General features: G+C 44.3%; 1 protein-coding gene across 2 annotated transcripts in view; it reads right to left on the bottom strand.

The window, feature by feature from the left end:
* Window positions 1-8,668, bottom strand: part of LOC110492777 (PDZ domain-containing protein 4) — a 29,343-nt gene extending 20,675 nt beyond the window's left edge. For both annotated transcript variants that reach the window (XM_036945843.1, XM_036945842.1), the window contains exon 1: window positions 5,566-8,668. In XM_036945843.1, the coding sequence (XP_036801738.1) occupies window positions 5,566-5,625 (60 nt within the window). In that variant the 5' untranslated portion in view covers window positions 5,626-8,668. The remainder of the gene's footprint in view (window positions 1-5,565) is intronic.
* Between the last annotated feature and the right edge of the window lie 10,044 nt (window positions 8,669-18,712).

Raw genomic sequence — 18,712 nt, forward strand, 5'->3', positions numbered from 1 at the left:
ATGACCAGGGACGACTCCAACACCATCATTAAGTTTGCTGACGACACAACAGTGGTAGGCCTGATCACCGACAATGACGAGACAGCCTATAGGGAGGAGGTCAGAGACCTGGCCGGGTGGTGCCAGAAAAACAACCTATCCCTCAACGTAACCAAGACTAAGGAGATGATTGTGGACTACAGGAAAAGGAGCACAGAGCACGTCCCCATTCTCATCGACGGGGCTGCAGTGGAGCAGGTTGAGAGCTTCAAATTCCTTGGTGTCCACATCAACAACAAACTAGATTGGTCCAAACATACCAAGACAGTTGTGAAGAGGGCACGACAAAGCCTATTCCCCCTCAGGAAACTAAAAAGATTTGGCATCCTCAAAAGGTTCTACAGCTGCAACATCGAGAGCATCCTGACCGGTTGCATCACTGCCTGGTACGGCAATTGCTCGGCCTCCGACCGCAAGGCACTTCAGAGGGTCGTGCGTACGGCCCAGTACATCCCTGGGGCAGAGCTGCCTGCCATCCAGAACCTCTACACCAGGCGGTGTCAGAGGAAGGCCCTAAAAATTGTCAAAGACCCCAGCCACCCCAGTCATAGACTGTTCTCTCTACTACCGCATGGCAAGCGGTACTGGAGTGCCAAGTCTAGGACAAAAAGGCTTCTCAACAGTTTTTACCCCCAAGCCACAAGACTCCTGAACAGGTAACCAAATGGTTACCCGGACTATTTGCATTGTGTGCTCCCCCCCTCCCAACCCCTCTTTTACGCTGCTGCTACTCTCTGTTTATCATGTATGCATAGTCACTTTAACTATACATTCATGTACATACTACCTAAATTGGCCTGACCAACCAGTGCTCCCGCACATTGGCTAACCGGGCTATCTGCATTGTGTCCCACCACCCACTAACCCCTCTTTTTACGCTTTTGCTACCCTCTGTTCATCATATATGGATAGTCACTTTAACGATATCTACATGTACATACTACCTCAATAAGCCTGACTAACAGGTGTCTGTATATAGCCTTGCTACTCTTTTTTCAAATGTCTTTTTACTGTTGTTTTATTTATTTACTTACCTACACACACACACACACACACATACCTTTTTTTTCACACCATTGGTTAGAGCCTGTAAGTAAGCATTTCACTGAAAGGTACCTGTTGTATTCGGCGCACGTGACAAATGAGCTTTGATTTGATTTGATTTGATTGGTCAATGAGTGGCCATGCGTTTGCACAGTGTGTATGTCAGAACTTTTCAGTATGAAAAAGGCACATTAGGCATGTTTAATGACTTCAGTTGCCGTGGCAACGGCCTCGCATTGCAACCCATTCTACAGAGAGGGAGAGAGAGACCGGAGGCGGTAGAGACTGAGGGGCGGAGGGGGAGACTGAAGAGGGGTGGGTGGTGCAGCACAAAATGGATACTGTGCTCACTGTGTGGTGTAGATACATGAATGTTCTGGTTAGTTTGCTATGCATTACCCATAAACTCAACTAATGCTTATTGTAAATACATAGACTCATGTAGGCTGTAGACACTGATATATGAGGTGACCTTTACCACTTTCACCTGGGGAGTGACAGGAGGCAGAATATAAAATATGGGTGTGTACATTAATACGTTCCTCTGGGCAAGAGAAGATTGTATTCAGGCAGACAGAACTAGCCTTTCAGTTGTACGTTATGTTTGCGTTATATGAAGAGTCTAAATTTGAATGTGTGATTACACGTTTGTGAACAGCCCAGAACTGAGCACCAAAACCTCAAACATGCAGTGTTTTAGAAAGCAATGTAATTATGCAAATGCAATTGTGCAATGTGATGGTTTTTTTTGTCTTCCATGATGACACATTTTAATTGTTGGTATTTTATTTGGCATCGTGGAGTTTTAAAACCAATCAACCTTCTGTCCTGTTGGAAATTCTGTATTTACAACATTGCCTAGAGTTCTTTCAATTTAATACATGTAATTAAATGTGAAAGTGCCTTTATAGCATATTTTATGTAACATTCAGAAGCTTCATCTTCTGCAATCAAACCGTCAGTGTATTCTGTCTGGAATGCTGATGGTCCGTCTACATGCCTGCTTGCTCCTCTTGGCACACCCTTTGCCATCTGGCCTTCCCAAGTTGGGAACACCGATCACCCTATATTTCTGCCAATAGAAGGGGTGTCGGTGTCTCAGTTCTGTGTCTCCTATGTCTATCTCTAACCTCTGGTCTTTGTAAGCATTGGGTACACGCTTAGAAGGGAAAAAAAGTGCTATCTAGAACCTAAAAGGGTTCTTCGGCTATCCCCACTGGAGAACCCTTTTTGCTTCCATTTAGAACCTTTTTTTTTGTTCCAGGTAGGGTTCTAGATAGAGTTCTACCAGAAACCAAAAATGGTTCTACCTGGAACCAAAAAGGTCTATGGGGACATCCAAAGAACCCTTTTGGAATCCTCTTTTATTAGAAGGTACAGACTGATTGGACCACAGAGCAAACAGACACGCTCCTTGCTACATCACCCAGATGGGACAGAGAACAGCTCTCTGCTGCTATGGCAGAGGAATCAGTGATAAACCACCAGTGTCTTACTCCCTACCACTCCCTGTCTGGATCTCACACAGGGGACTCAGTCTGCCAGTCTGTGGATTTTGTTGTCTGTAAAAGCTGAGCACATTTTTGTATTACTTGAGCTCGCTTCCCTGGGCATACCTTTATGCACAGCTTATTACACAATTGTGTGAATGCTTGATCAGTGAAGTGATATAATCTTCCACTTTATCTAAACACTGACCCCGCATGTGGTCTCTGTCATCATGGCTGACCTCTGTATTGGGGTCACTGAATTTACTGCCATTCTCCCTTACATGCTCCAGACTACACACACACACACACACACAGACACAGACACAGACACGAGGGATCAGCAAAGTCACACAAGCCTACCTATTCATCCCAGCTCTGTGAAGCGTTGAAATCAATTACTCCTGTCACCTGAGGGCAATCAACAGAAACAAAGTCCTCTCCTCCCTCCCCCTTTGTTTTTTCCATCTTGTCCTCTCCTTTCTTTGACTCATTACTCTACCACTGGCAGTGCTCATGTCATCCCCCTCCCTCCCCTGTTCGCTGCTTTGGCTTTGCCTTGGGCCCCAAGTGCAGTTCTGATGACCGGTACAGACTGACATGTCCGGACTCTTTGTCAAAAAAACATAAAAATAGAACACATACAGTATATATCACTATGCATTTGACAGATCATGTTGTGATTCTGCTTATACAAGAGAATATGGATATGGAAGCTGATTCCTGGGTATTATATTTTTATGGTCTCACAGGCATTACCGCTAATCAAAACCAGCCCTTAAAGTTGATTGACAAGCCTGCACATCACACGGTGACGTCATTTTGAATATTAAACATCTCGCTAGAGACCATTTCTTGCAGTGGCTGCAGCTCATGCTGCTTTTCAAAGTATCTGACTTCCAACTTCAGTGAGTTTAAGACAACTGGGAACTTGGGGAAAAACAAGTTCCGACTGGGATTTATTTTTTGAATGGTTGTCCAACTCGGAATTCCAAGTTGGAAACGCGGGCATCTTTCTAGAGCACAGTCTAAGCTTTCATCTGTTTTGCTTACCGACATCCACACTGTGGATTCAATAAGCTTTTCGGCAGTTGTCTGAAGATAAATGGCACAATGAGCATAGGGGGTCAAAAAAAATGCCATGAACAAAGTGACCAAAAATGCGTAAAATATGTATTTTTTGAATCCTGAGTTTTCTTATCTCTCAGATATAGGACAGACAATTCAAAACCTTATTCCTTATGATTTATGTTTTGACTGTCTGTTTTGCCATGTACAAATGTGTTAATCAATGCGTTTATATGGGCTATTCTAAGGCCAAACTCAGTTTTTTTCATCAAACACATTTTTTATTAAAAAAATGATACCTACAGGGGTCCTAAAATCAAATGGCTAAACTATACATTTTATTACCATCTTAAAACAATCCAATATGATAGTTTAGTAGATATTGCGATCGAAGGGCTTAGACCTTCGGGTTAAACCTAAGTAGGCTTTGGAACGCACTCCATTTAATATGATATGTTACAAATGGAATAATGGTGTGGTTACCTAACACAAAAACGAAAGTAGGGAGGATGGGTGGGGGATACCGTGACAGTCTAGCAATCCAAAGGTTGTGTGTTCGGGTCGGTGACAACTGTAGCAATTTAGCTAACCCTTCCCATAACCCTTTTCCTAACCTTATTAACCTAATTCTCCTAATCTTCTACGTAAATGATCCTAACCTTTGTCGTTGGTTCTCCTAACCTGCACTGTCAATTCTCCTAACTTTTGTCATTGTGACACAACAAGCAGCATGGTCTCAGAGCAAGACGTATAATACTATACGTCTTTGAAGATGTATGAAACCTCCAATTCGTAAAATATTGTACAACCGCTATTCCATTTGTAACATACATAACATATCATACTAAATGGAGGGATACCAATTTACATCCCAAATCCTAAAAATTAAAATGCCCAAGAGGCCAGCTTGGCAAAACCTACATAAGACTGCACACCTAGATGTGCTTGCACATGTACCATCTCTCAGTTGCTAAATGCTGCTGTTGCTTAGGCTGTAACCGTGGCAACCCTTCAGCGCAACCCCTTGACAATAACTATTTTGGCGTTGAGCTAAAACCAAAGCATCTTACACTATTCCCAGTGAAAATCTGGCCCCTCAGTGTCTCCCTCTCAGATGTAATTGGGCTCTACAGGGCTTTTCACAATAATTACAATAATTATAACAGAGTATGATAATAGTTATGATTATTAAAATGACATGATTGCTGCAACTGCGAGAGAGTGGTTGTGGTTGCACAAGTACAAGTAAAAATTGATTACTGATCTCATTCTATGCGTAGCCTATGCCTTATTTAATCATGTCTGTGTTTCTGTGTTTAATGAATCATGAATCCTTGGTAAATAATATAAGAATGAATATGCCTGCATTATGAATTTTGTCACAATAATAATCATATTCTGTAGATTGATGATCTGTTCTTTTTCTCATATGTTTTGTTCCTCCAAAAATCTGTCATCATTATGGCTGTTGTAATTACATTGTTCATACTCATTTCACTGTGAGCCCCTCTGTAAAAGCGTGCACTGCTTGTTCATGTGGATGGAGTGTTAAAGTCATCGTTGTGAACATGATCTGTCAGTTGGTCGTGATGGATGATGGACATTAGACCTACATAACGTCAGCATATTGACGCCTGTCTCCGTTTCTACAGTTCTGGTGCTACCAGAACATTTTGACTGACAACGCAAACTGTAACCAGACCTCAGGCAGACAGCCACTATACCAGAGAGGTGTCAATATGGAGAGGCTGTGTCAGTGTCAAGACAGCAAGAGAGGAGGAGAGAGGAGGAGAGAGGAGGAGAGAGGATTAGAGAGGAGGAGAGAGGAGGAGTGAGGATGAGAGAGGAGTGTTAATAGAGTTGGTACTACTGTAAGCTAGATGGAAGAGAGAGCGAGAGAGCGCGAGAGCAAGAGAGAATCACTCACCTGGAACATGACCCTGTACTGTTCCTCAGGCTTCTGAACCACACACATGTTGCACCCCATGGTGACCTGGACTCAGGCCGGCTGGGGCCAAACCAGTCCAGGAGGTCAGTACCTAAAAATACCCCTCTTTCCCTTTGGGTGTGGCAGTCAGAGAGAGCTTCCCACCGACCTACAGGTGTCGACCCCTCTTATACTAGGACACTGTGGATTATGAATCCCAGAGGTTCTCTGTCCCCAAAAACAGTCTGTGTCCCTGTCCCTGTGTCCTGTTCCTCTCTTCTTTTTAGTCAGATTTCAAGTTCTACCATCCTGTAGTGATCCATACATTTACAAAAAGGTTTTGAATGTCTTCCCGTCTGTTTCTGTCCCCATCACAGAGTACAACAATCTCTGTTTGTCCTCATAAGCGTGGAGTGGTTAGGTTCAGGTTAGGTTTTGCATGACTCCATCGTGGTCTTTGGATTGGTCAGAAGGAGTAGAAAGGGGAGTGAGGAATGACTAAGGTGACAAGGGAGCTGCTGATGGGTTGGAAAGAAAGACTGACAGATGATCTCTGCTATTGTGTTGTAATGTATCTAAGACAGTCTATCATGACTATATAATGATGATTCAATAACCTAATAACCACTTCTCATTTCTGTGGAACAGTCTCACCATGTGAGCTGTCTCTTTGAACTAGCTGAGGTTTTTCCCAGTGGAACTCGAAGTAAACTCACCCATGTTTTTCCCCTGGTCCCAGCACTCTATCAAAGAAACACTTTCAAAGTTTCAGATGCAAACAGGCACCGATATCAAATAACTTTTCACCTTCTTTTTCCCTTCCCCCTTTCTTTGCTTTCCAGGTTTAGAAGGATTGCTTCAGTCTTTTCCCAGGTTCCGCTCCTCTTTTGCTCTGGTACTTTCACCTCTTCAGGGTAAATGGACTCGTCAGAACTTTTTCATTGGTGCTTATGATCGTTGACATTTCCTGGTTTGCCTCCATTGAAACTGACGAAGAGGAGAGAGAAAGAACCTACCCACTGAACCATCTAGCCTACGGCCTGAAGCTCAAGCCCTGGTCGTCGGGCTAAGATAAGCGGTGTGTATCGGGTACACGAAACCCAATAACACACCCACTTGCACAAGCATCACAGTGAGGGAACAACACACCAGGAAGTTGCTGTTGTCCAAACTACACCTCTTTGCCTGATGGTCTGTATCTGTCAGAATAACAACTGCTAAGGACCACTTTCAGGATGAAGCTGTTTCAGTGAACACGTCCGCATACAAATTATATGTCATTAAAAAATGTGGAGTATTTGAGGGAAATAGGTTACAGTTGTCGGCTGAAGGGTGTTTGAGACAGACTGGTTGGTTCAGCTAGGTGTTTTGTCAGGTTTCCAGCCAGCACTTTTGACGTTATGGTTCATTTATGAACTAATCGAAAGTGTTTCCAATCCACTGGAATACTGGAGGCTACTGCTCCAGGGTGTCACTGAAGACAAGATTAGAATTCAATTACAGGCCTGTTAGGCAGAGAACAGGAACCATCCTACCTGGTCATGTTTTAAAATCAATATCACATGCACTACGGGATTCAATTGGATGTTGTGTTTGCAGGACTATTATTGGGAGATTCAGGACTCATTACCATCAAGACCAGCAATGATAAGCCATGTGTAAAATACTGTGCTTTTTATTTGAAAGATTGAGGTTTAGCAATCTCTCTTTTCCTTTTCATTGAAATGTGTTAATTGATAGTCTTTCACTTTGTCTCTTCTCCTCTCATGTATCTCTCATTCAACCCGTGCTTCCACTGTTAAAGTGGGAGAAATCAGTGTATTGACTTCAACTCTGCACTCATTCTTTAATTACCCTCTGTCTTTCTCTCTCCATCTCTAACATAATCCATGCTCAAGTAGAAAGGTACCACATTATACTGTACCCTCGTAACCATTTCTCCATGAGTGTGTATCTCTCCCGTCCTCTCCCCTCTCTGTCTGTCTCTTCACCTGGGTTAAACCTTTATGTCTTATCTGCACCTCCTCCAGGAGACCCTGCAGTCTGAACACCGTTCAACACGGTACGCTTTGAAAAGTAAACCTCTGTCCAGCCACCCTTTTGGCAGCAACAAGGCGTTAGCTTCTGTAATCCTTCCTCAAAGCCTCGCTGACTGCACCTGTAATCTCTCCAGACACTCAGTGTAATCCTTAACACTGACAATATATAACCAACTCCAATATAAAAGACCCACACACACACGCGGAGAGAGACACGCACACACGCTTGAAAAACCCCTCCCAGTCTGCTAGGCTAGGCAGTAAGCACTAGATAGATGCCATTAGCCAGTCTAGTTGTAGAACTGTGGCAGACAGTCACAGCAGGTGCTGAAAGCCAAACAGGCGTGTCAAATGTCCCGACGGTTCCTGCTCTCTCTCCATCTCCAGCTCCACATAGAGCCTACCATCGCATGAGGATGCGAATTCTAATCTTACCTGGCTACTACTGTAAAAACTCCAGTTTGAAACCCAGAACCTGCCATTAGAATGATCTGAGTCAACAGGTATGGACTCACACCGGATGCAACAGACTCAGGGAGGATAGAAAGAGAGGATAAGCAAATTGTAAGGATGAGGAAGGATATGAGAGTATTCCCTCTTCCAGATTACTGCAATAATCACTTCTGTCCCTCTGTGTCCTCACAGACCAAAACAAAGCTTAAACTAGAGCCCCGGGAAATGAAAGTTCATCCATCTTGTGCTGCAGGGAGGAAAGAGCATAAATTCATGAATGTGAGGCAGCAGCTCTGTAGTAATCCACCTTTTGTCTGTTGGTCATTCTTTTAAAAACCCACAATTAGGAACAAAAGTGTTGAGAGGATTCCATCCAGGTGGTGAGTAGAGTCAGAGTGTGAAGTGCCTCTCAGGTTCAACATAAATCACCATCAGCGGACTCTACAAGATGATAGAAATCACTGACGGCTGATTGGAGGATACTCTTGGCTCCTTCCCTCAGGCGAGACGATAAATGCGCTCCCCCACTGCAGCGGGGAACACAAAGGCGGTTCTGCTGCACCATCAAGCATGCCTGCTGCTGCTGCTACTGCTGCTGAATAAGATTCTACTAGATGCAACACTGTTCTCCCTCCCTCCTTCTCTCTCTCTCTCTCTCTCTCTCTCTGGCCCCCTCCCCTAGTCCCCCATATTTTGCCCACACCTCATTTGCTACCCCTCCTTCCCCTCTTCCTCTTTCTATGTCTCTCTCTGTGGGAAACACAGGGCAGGCTCCAGACAGCCCGATGATCTGTTTGCACAATGCAGGTAGCCTATAACAGGAAGGAAGGAGAGAGAGTAAGCTACCACATTAAATAAATGCACAATCAAGGTGCACTATCAATTCATATTTGACAATATTCATATATCTGTGACATATTGTATGTATCTTGCGTTTCCTTCGGTCCTTGGGAGGATTGCAAGTATCAATTGCTTATATGATAAGGTACCAATAATTATATGGGATATAAACTGTACTAGACAAGCATAAAGGACATTAAAAAAAGCCTCTGACCGCCTGTGAATTTAAATGAGTTGATGCCCTGACTCACAGAAAAGAGAGGAACACAGAGCAATTGGATAACAGGTGAGTGATGGGATGAATTTAAATAGGGGACACAGCCTAGGGATGTGATGTAAATTACTGTGTGTGGGGGGGTGGGGGGGGGCTTTTGGCAATATAGCTTTCCTAAATGCTAACAATACAAACAATGCAAAAGCAGTTTGTGGATAACACAAAGGTTGAAATGCTGACAGATCTAGATATACACCTGTTTGGTTTGCACAATACTTGTGTATTACCCCAATTGATATTTCTTCCTTGACCTCCCTTCACCCTCTCTCCCTCTCTGAATATCAAGCTACATTTTAGTACTGTTCATTGTCTAATTTCAATTTAAAAAACAGCTCTGTTGGCACATTTGCAACAGTCACACTGCCAATGAATTTAGAGCCAAGCTGAGCTATGAGACTAACCAGGGGACAGAGAGGATTAAAGTAGTGAATCACAGCAAACTGTACACTGTAGGAAATAACACGTTTTTAAATTAGAATGATAGCCTACAAACACACACACGGTCACACACAAGCACACACCGCAGTACTCTTCTTATAAAAGTACAGATTTGTCCATAACACCGCAAGACTGTCACAAGGCATTGTCCCATACAGACCACACATGCCGTAAACACACTCATTGATTGGCTATGTGTTTGGTACATGGAGCAATAGGCCCTCTGTCTGTCTGAGCCAGTTTGAAACAGGATTTCACGCTGTCTGACTGACCCAACAGGCTTACAGACGGTTCAGTTCAGCTCCTGACATTTTACTCAACACACACACGCACACACACACACGCACGCACGCACGCACACACACACGCACACATTACACACACGCACACACACACACACACACACGCACGCACACATACGCACACACACACACACGCACGCACGCACGCACACGCGCACACACACATGTGCACACACACACACACTTGCCTCAGACCCGGTTATCCTCATGCTTCACCCTCTCCAAAATGTTAGGCTGCTGAAGATCTTTATCTCGTCAGAAAAGGTCAAAATTGGCTAAAATATAAACTGTCTATTCTGCAAGACGGAACAAAATCAGAGGACATCTATTTTAGCATAGTGTATCCTTAGACTTTGATGGTCCCTCGTCTAGCCTAAATGTCATTTCACCATCCATCCGTCCACCTCCTTCCCTTCTGTTCTGCAGCTTTGTCTGTGGTTAATCTCGGACTCTATTCTGACTATGTATTCACAAGTACAGTTCTTGCTCTTCTGCTCTGGCGATGGTCTACACTCTATTGGTGTAGTTTCCACGACCGCATTTTGTCAACATTACCTCTGTGTTCTGTATGTCTGTCACTATTCTGTCAACCAGTATGTTATGTTCCATATGGGGGCACTTTACAAGTCCTCTCTGTGTCTATCTGCATTCTATAGTTCTGCAATTCCACTGTGGTGTATTGACATTGCTGTGTGTTGTGCCATACACTCTGAAAATAGGCACCGAAATGGAACCAACCACAATGGAACCATTTATGAATTTGCAGCACGGGTGTACGGTTTTAAAGAGTTTGGTTCCAAAACGCCATATCCACCAATTTTTCACATCCGTGTTTTTTCAGCAGAAATGTGTTTTCATATTTGTGTTAACTTGGGTTTTCTTGCAACACACTATATATCCATTGTTCCAAGAAAGCGAAGGTAACCTGCCTAAATGATTACCGCCCTGTAGCACTCACGTCGGTAGCCATGAAGTACTGTGAAAGGCTGGTCATAGCTCACATCAACACCATCCTCCTGGACACTCTAGACCCACTCCAATTCACATACCGCCCCAACAGATCCACAGATGACGCAATCTCAATCACACTCCACACCACCCTTTATCACCTGGACAAAAGGAAAACCTATGTGAGAATGCTGTTCATTGACTACAGCTCAGCGTTCAACACCATAGTGCCCACGAAGCTCATCACTAAGCTAAGGACTCTCGGACTAAACACTTCCCTCTGCAACTGGATCTTGGACTTCCTGACGGGCCGCCCCCAGGTGGTAAGAGTAGGCAACAACACGCCTGCCACGCTGATACTTAACACAGGGGCCCCTCAGGGGTGTGTACTTAGTCCCCTCCTGTATTCCCTATTCACCCACGACTGCGTGGCCAAACACGACTCCAACACCATCATTTAGTTTGCTGACGGCCTGATTACCGACAACGATGAGATGGCCTATAGGGAGGAGGTCAGAGAACTGGAAGTTCGGTGCCTTTGTCTTGCTCACAACATCAATGTGAGCAAGACAAAGGAGCTGATTTTGGACTACAGGAAAAGGCGGGCCGAACAGGCCCCCATTAACATCGATGGGGCTGTAGTGGAACGGGTCGAGAGTTTCAAGTTCCTTGGTGTCCACATCACCAACAAACTATCATGGTCCAAACATACATGGGGCAGCAGGGTAGCCTATTGGTTAGAGTGTTGAACTAGTAACCGAAAGGTTGCAAGTTCAAACCCCCGAGCTGACAAGATACAAATCTGTCGTTCTGCCCCTGAACAAGGCAGTTAACCCACTGTTCCTAGGCAGTCATTGAAAATAAGAATTTGTTCTTAACTGACTTGCCTAGTTAAATAAAGATTTAAAAAAATAAAAAATACCAAGACAGTTGTGAAGAGGGCATGACAAAAGCTTTTCCCTCTCAGGAGACTGAAAATATTTGGCATGGGCCCCCAGATCCTCAATAGATTCTACAGCTGCACCATCGGGAGCATGGTTGCATCACCGCCTGGTATGGCAACTGACCGTAAGGCGCTACAGAGGTTAGTGAGAACGGCCCAGTACATCACTGGGGCCAAGCTTCCTGCCATCCGGGACCTATATAATAGGCGGTGTCAGAGGAAAGCCCATAAAATTGCCAGCGACTCCAGTCACCCAAGTTATAGACTGTTTTCTCTGCTACCGCACGGAAAGCGGTACCAGAGCGTCAAGTCTAAGACCAAAAGGCTCCTCAACAGCTTCTACCCCCAAGACATAAGACTAATGAACAATTCATAAAAATCACCACCAGACAATATACACAACTTATCAGACATTTGTACACTGCTGCGACTTGCTGTTTGTTTGTTACCTATGCATAGTCACTTCGTCCCCACCTACATGTACATATTACCTCAACTAGCCTGTACCCCTGCACCCTGACTACCGGTGCCCCCTGTATATAGCCTCATTATTGTTATTCTTATTGTGTTACTTTTTATTATTACTTTTTATTTTAGCCGACCTCTTCTTCTTGAACTGCACTGTTGGATAAGGGCTTATACGTAAGCATTTCACGGTAAGGTCTACAATTTACGCATGTCGCAAATAAAGTTTGATTTGATTTGTTTAGCTGGAATGGAATGGAATGTTCTTATGCTGTGTATTTTTGACTGTGACGTGGTTCTCTCACTTAGTTCTCTTAAAATGAATGCACTGACTGTAAGTTGCTCTGGATAAGGTAATGTGCTAAATGACACGTAAATAGTTTACATACAAATGTCATATTACTGTATTGATTCATTTAAAAAAAAAAAATTTTTTTTACTGATGTCATAAATGTATAATTGGTACAGTTCTTTATTAAAAATGTAGTTATTTGTCACATATTTGACTGTGTAAAATCTAGCAGTGCAAATATATAGCGTTTTGCAACAAAACATGATTATTTGTCTCTCAGAAATGAAACCATCAAGTGATAGATTTTAAACAAATACATGTCTGTCATTTACCAACGTTCCTGAAAATGGATATATAGTGTTTTGGAATGAAAGTCTTCATATATAGACCAAAAGTCTCAATGTTGAATAGGTATGTCACGATCGTCGTAAGGAGCGGACCAAAATGCAGCGTGGTATGTGTTCATGATGATTTTTTAATTAAAGAAAACACTGAATACTGAATACAAACCAATAAACGAATAACAACCGTGACGCTCTAATGAGAACTGTGCTGACACAAGCAACTAACATAGACAATCACCCACAACCCACAATGACAAAACAGGCTACCTAAATATGGCTCCCAATCAGAGACAATGACTAACACCTGCCTCTGATTGAGAACCATATCAGGCCAAACACAGAAACAGACAAACTAGACATCCAACATAGAATGTCCACTCAGATCACACCCTGACCAAACAAAACATAGAAATATACAAAGCAAACTATGGTCAGGGTGTGACAAGGTAAGATATAACGCATGCTAATATTGGGAAATGGAAATAGCTGAAGGTTCTTCCAACACTTTTCAAATTTCCACTGACAATATGAGGTGTGTACTGACTAAAAACCAGAATGAGAATTGTTATCATGCCCATTACTGTAATGCATTATTTGAAGAAGCAAGGACTCATAAGCGCTTGACTTGGAAAATGCTAATTGAAATCATTATGTATGCATGAGTGGTAAATGAAAAGCTGAACGAGAACAGTATTCGACAGAGATTCAAACAGAGAAGGTTTCTGTGTTGTCGTGTAGGTCAGGGATAAAAGGTCTGAGGAGCATGATTGAAGGGATGTAGTATGGGCGGAGAGAGGAATATGTTAAGGAGAGATTCCTACCTTTCTAGTAGAGCTTGCTTTCGCATTTGTGAGAAGAGCAAAGGAGAGGGTTGGGAGGTAGAGCGATGGAATACCAGCAGAATTTTAACAATGTTCTCATTACTTATTTACTGCTTGGAAGGAAGTGCTGCCAGTAAATAACACACTTTACTGGGAACCATGAGGTGTGTGTGTGTGTGTGTGTGTGTGTGTGTGTGTGTGTGTGTGTGTGTGTGTGTGTGTGTGTGTGTGTGTGTGTGTGTGTGTGTGTGTGTGTGTGTGTGTGTGTGTGTGTGTGTGTGTGTGTGTGTGTGTGTAATAATAAAAACAGATTATAGGGACTAAAGGGAATACAAAAAGATAAGTAGAGGTCAGATGTTATTCGGTCTCTAAGGAAGTGATTGTGTCTATGTGCAATTAGAGTCTATGTGTGCCTGTTTGCCTGTGTGTGTGTGAAGTGACCAGTCATCTGAGATCCCAGTCACAGGGCCTGGTTAAGGGGTGTAAGAGTAGTGAGAGGTGCCTGAGCTTCTGTTCCCTTGAAGCTGGCTTAGTTACATTCTGAGGGAGCTGCTTAAAGAGAGAGACTTCAGAGGAAAGAAGGAGATGAGGGGCAGAGAGATAGACGGAGAGAGCGAGGCAGAGAGACACAGCCAGACAGACAGCTACCTGTCAAATGTACGAACATATTAAAGACACATATATCCCCCAGATTACACAGAACCCCAAAGAATTTGAAAACAAATCCAATTTTGATAAACTCCCATATCTATTGGGTGAAATACCACAGTGTGCCATCACAGCAGCAATATTTGTGACCTGTTGCCACAAGAAGGACAAACACCATTGTAAATACAGCCTATACTTATGTTTATTTATTTTCCCTTTTGTACTTTAACCATTTGCACATCATTGCAACACTGTATATAGACAGAATATCACATTTGAAATGTCTTTATTCTTGTGAGTGTAATGTTTACTGTTCATTTTTTATTGTTTATTTCACTTTTGTTTATTCTCTATTTCACTTGCTTTGGCAATGTTAACATATGTTTCCCACACCAATAAATCCCTTTTTTGTAGGTAAGCATTTCACGGTAAGGTCTACACCTGTTTGTATTTGTTGTATGTGACAAATACAATTTGATTTGATTTGATTTGAGTTGAGTTGATGCAAGACACAAAAACGACAGTCTGTCAAACCTGGAGGATTTATATAAAAAATGTTCAACTTGAGGTAAGCAAGAAAAGCCTTTTAATATGTCATGCATGTTAGCCGAAACAATGTTTTGTCAAATATGAAGAAATATGTTAATGACATCTTGTTTTAGCACTACCAAATTTGATATTATGCCGACTCTGGTTAGCTAGCTAGCTAACAACTGTCATTAGCTAGCTAGCAAGTAGCTATAACATAGAAACAATGTACTGTAGTTAAATCTTCAAATGCATGTTGTTACTTTTTTTCAGTTTCCCATGTAGTTCATGGAGGATCAGAAAAGGGGACGGGATCATGTCAAATGTCTCAACATCGATAATAGCTCAGCCATCTCCACCGATCATCTTAAGATGTCTCAACCTTGATGCTAGCTCAGCCATCACCACCGATCATCTTAAGATGTCTCAACCTCGATGCTAGCTCAGTCATCACCACCGATCATCTTAAGATGTCTCAACCTCGATGCTAGCTCAGCCATCACCACCGATCATTTTAAGATGTCTCAACCTCGATGCTAGCTCAGCCATCATCACCGATCATCTTAAGATGTCTCAACCTCGATGCTAGCTCAGCCATCACCACCGATCATCTTAAGATGTCTCAAGGCATAAAGTTGATCTATTCTTGCTAACAAGTGACTGCAATTTTTGTGTTTTCTGTGCAGTTTTATTAAAAAGCGAATACATCTAAATGTTACATCACAAATATTCTCAAAATAAATTTGAGATAAATGGCTGGTGCATTTATTAATTTTTTTGGTTTGTTTTATTGATAAGGGATGCCATTTCAACCTCATGTGTTGCAGAGTCAACTGGACTTATGAGGGCTGACATGGATAGTACTGCCTTTAAAAAAACATAGTTGACATGGCTGACTTGCTTAAACAAATATGGTTTCTACTGACAATTGAGATGTACAAACTATGGCATAAGGGAACGACAAGCGGATAAGAGGCCATCCGTAATTTCGATTAAGACATTAATGAGACAGCTAGAATGGACTTAGTCAATATAACTATTTGTTCAGCACTTTTGAAATGTACAGCGACAGAATTCAGAACATGGGCCGTTTTTACAGTGTTCTCCCTGTACACCAAATCAGAACCATAGGATAAGTAAAGGAGGCATATAAGCAGACAATGAAAGCTCTTACAATAATTATAGGCTACATGTGCACCATCAAGTCAGAACAGTAGGTGAAATTAAGGATGAAAATAGACCAAACTATTAGGGTGAGGCACATGGGCTACTAACAGCTTACTACACAACATACACTTAGTATTACTTTCTTAGCTACAGTATACATATCTCCCTTACATAATTTATGCAGCTGCATACAATACATTTTTGGACTCACCTTGTTTTGCTGTGCTCACTTGAACAGGAAGGTTGCCTGACGGTCCTTTGTGGGCAAATTTGTCATCAAAGTCTGGCATTTATGGTTCTTTCAAGACATCTGCGAACATGATGGTAGAATCATGATGACGTCAGTGATCCTCAGGTCGTAGCTCTAGAAAGAGGCCCGAGTTCAGGATTTAATATTCTGAGTTGGATGAAAGTTCAAAGCGTATTTTCCCAGTCGTAGCTCATTTTCCCCGAGTTCGTAGTAGTCTTGAACACTCATGTGTTGTCTTTGCTGTGTGTTTAGGGTAATTGTCCTGTTTGAAGGTGAACATTCAACCCTAGTCTGAGGTCCTGAATACTCTGGAGCAGGTTTTCATCAAGGATCTCTCTGTACTTTGCTCTGTTCATCTTTCCCTCGATCCTGACTAGTCTCCAAGTCCCTGCCACTGAAAAACATCCACACAGCATGATGCTGCCACCACCATGTGTCACGCCCTGGTCTTAGTATTTTGTGTTTTCTTTATTAATTTGGTCAGGCCAAGGTGTGACATGGGTTTTGTATGTGGTGTGTTTTGTCTTGGGGTTTTGTTAGGTATTGGGTTTGTGGCTTAGTAGGGGTATCTAGTATAGTCTATGGCTGTCTGGAGTGGTTCTCAATCAGAGGCAGGTGTTTATCGTTGTCTCTGATTGGGAACCATATTTAAGCAGCCATATTCTTTGAGTGTTTCGTGGGTGATTGTTCCTGTCTCTGTGTTTGTTTGCACAAGATAGGCTGTATAGGTTTTCACGGTACGTTTGTTGTTTTTGTATTGTTCGTTTTTCATCGTCATTAAACATGTATCAAGAATACCACGCTGCATTTTGGTCTGACTCTCCTTCACCGCAAGAAAACCGTTACAGAATCACCCACCACAACAGGACCAAGCAGCGTGGTGACAGGCAGCGACAACAGGAGCAACAAAGTTTGGATTATACGACTTGGGAGGAAATAGACAGGTTGGCGGTCGACCCAGGGAGAGTGCCGGAGCCCGTCTGGGATTCGCTGGAGCAGTGCGAAGAGGGTTATAGGAGAATGGAGTTGGAGAGACAAGCACGGCGGCGCGGACAGAAGCCCGAGAGTCAGCCCCAAAAATGTATTGGGGAGGGGCTCAGGGAGAGTGTGGCAGAGTCAGGAGTCAGACCTGAGCCAACTCCCCCTGTTTATCGTGAGGAGCCAAGGAGGAGACCAGAACCAGAGCCGGTGTTGGAGGTGAGCGAAGCAGAGACTGTGAAGGAGTTAATGGGGAAATTGGAGGAGAGAGTTATGAGGGAGTCGCTGTGTTGGTGCTTTAGGTACGGAATTCGCCCGAAGGAGCGTGTCGGGGATTGATGGCACCTGGGTCAGCGCTCCATACTCGTCCTGAGGTGCGTGTTAGTCGGCTGGTGAAGATTGTGCCAGCCTCACGCACCAGGCCTCCTGTGCACCTCCCTAGCCTTGCACGTCCTGTGCCAGCCCTGCTCTCAAGCTCTCCAGTACGCCTTCACGGTCCGGTCCATCCTGTGCCACCTCCACACACCAGTCCTCCGGTGGCAGCTCCACGCACCAGGCTTCCTGTGCGTGTTCTCGACCCAGTACCACCAGTGCCAGCACCACGCACCAGGCCTTTAGTGCGCCTCGCCTGTTCAGCGCTGCCAGAGCCTTTCTCCTCTCCAGCGCTGCCGGAGTCTCCTGCCTGTTTAGCGCTGCCAGAGCCTTCCTCCTCTCCAGCGCTGCCGGAGTCTCCTGCCTGTTCAGCGCTGCCAGAGCTGCCAGTCTGCAAGGAGCTGCCAGTCTGCAAGGAGCTGCCAGTCTGCAAGGAGCTGCCAGTCTGCAAGGAGCTGCCAGAGCTGGCAGTCTGCAAGGAGCCGCCAGAGCTGCCAGTCTGCAAGGAGCCGCCAGAGCTGCCAGTCTGCAAGGAGCCGCCAGAGCTGCCAGTCTGCAAGGAGCCGCCAGAGCTGCCAGTCTGCAAGGAGCCGCCAGAGCTGCCAGTCTGCAAGGAGCCGCCAGAGCTGCCAGTCTGCAAGGAGCCGCCAGAGCTGCCAGTCTGCAAGGAGCCGCCTGAGCCGCCAGTCTGCATGGAGCAGCCTGAGCCGCCAGTCAGCATGGAGCAGCCTGAGCCGCCAGTCAGCATGGAGCAGCCAGAGCCGCCAGTCAGCATGGAGCAGCCAGAGCCGCCAGTCAGCATGGAGCAGCCAGAGCCGCCAGTCAGCATGGAGCAGCCAGAGCCGCCAGTCTGCAAGGAGCCGCCAGAGCTGCCAGTCTGCAAGGAGCCGCCTGAGCCGCCAGTCTGCATGGAGCAGCCTGAGCCGCCAGTCAGCATGGAGCAGCCTGAGCCGCCAGTCAGCATGGAGCAGCCAGAGCCGCCAGTCAGCATGGAGCAGCCAGAGCCGCCAGTCAGCATGGAGCAGCCAGAGCCGCCAGTCAGCAT

The sequence above is a fragment of the Oncorhynchus mykiss genome, chromosome 16 (genome assembly GCF_013265735.2).
Source record: "Oncorhynchus mykiss isolate Arlee chromosome 16, USDA_OmykA_1.1, whole genome shotgun sequence".
In the NCBI taxonomy this organism is placed as follows: domain Eukaryota; kingdom Metazoa; phylum Chordata; class Actinopteri; order Salmoniformes; family Salmonidae; genus Oncorhynchus; species Oncorhynchus mykiss.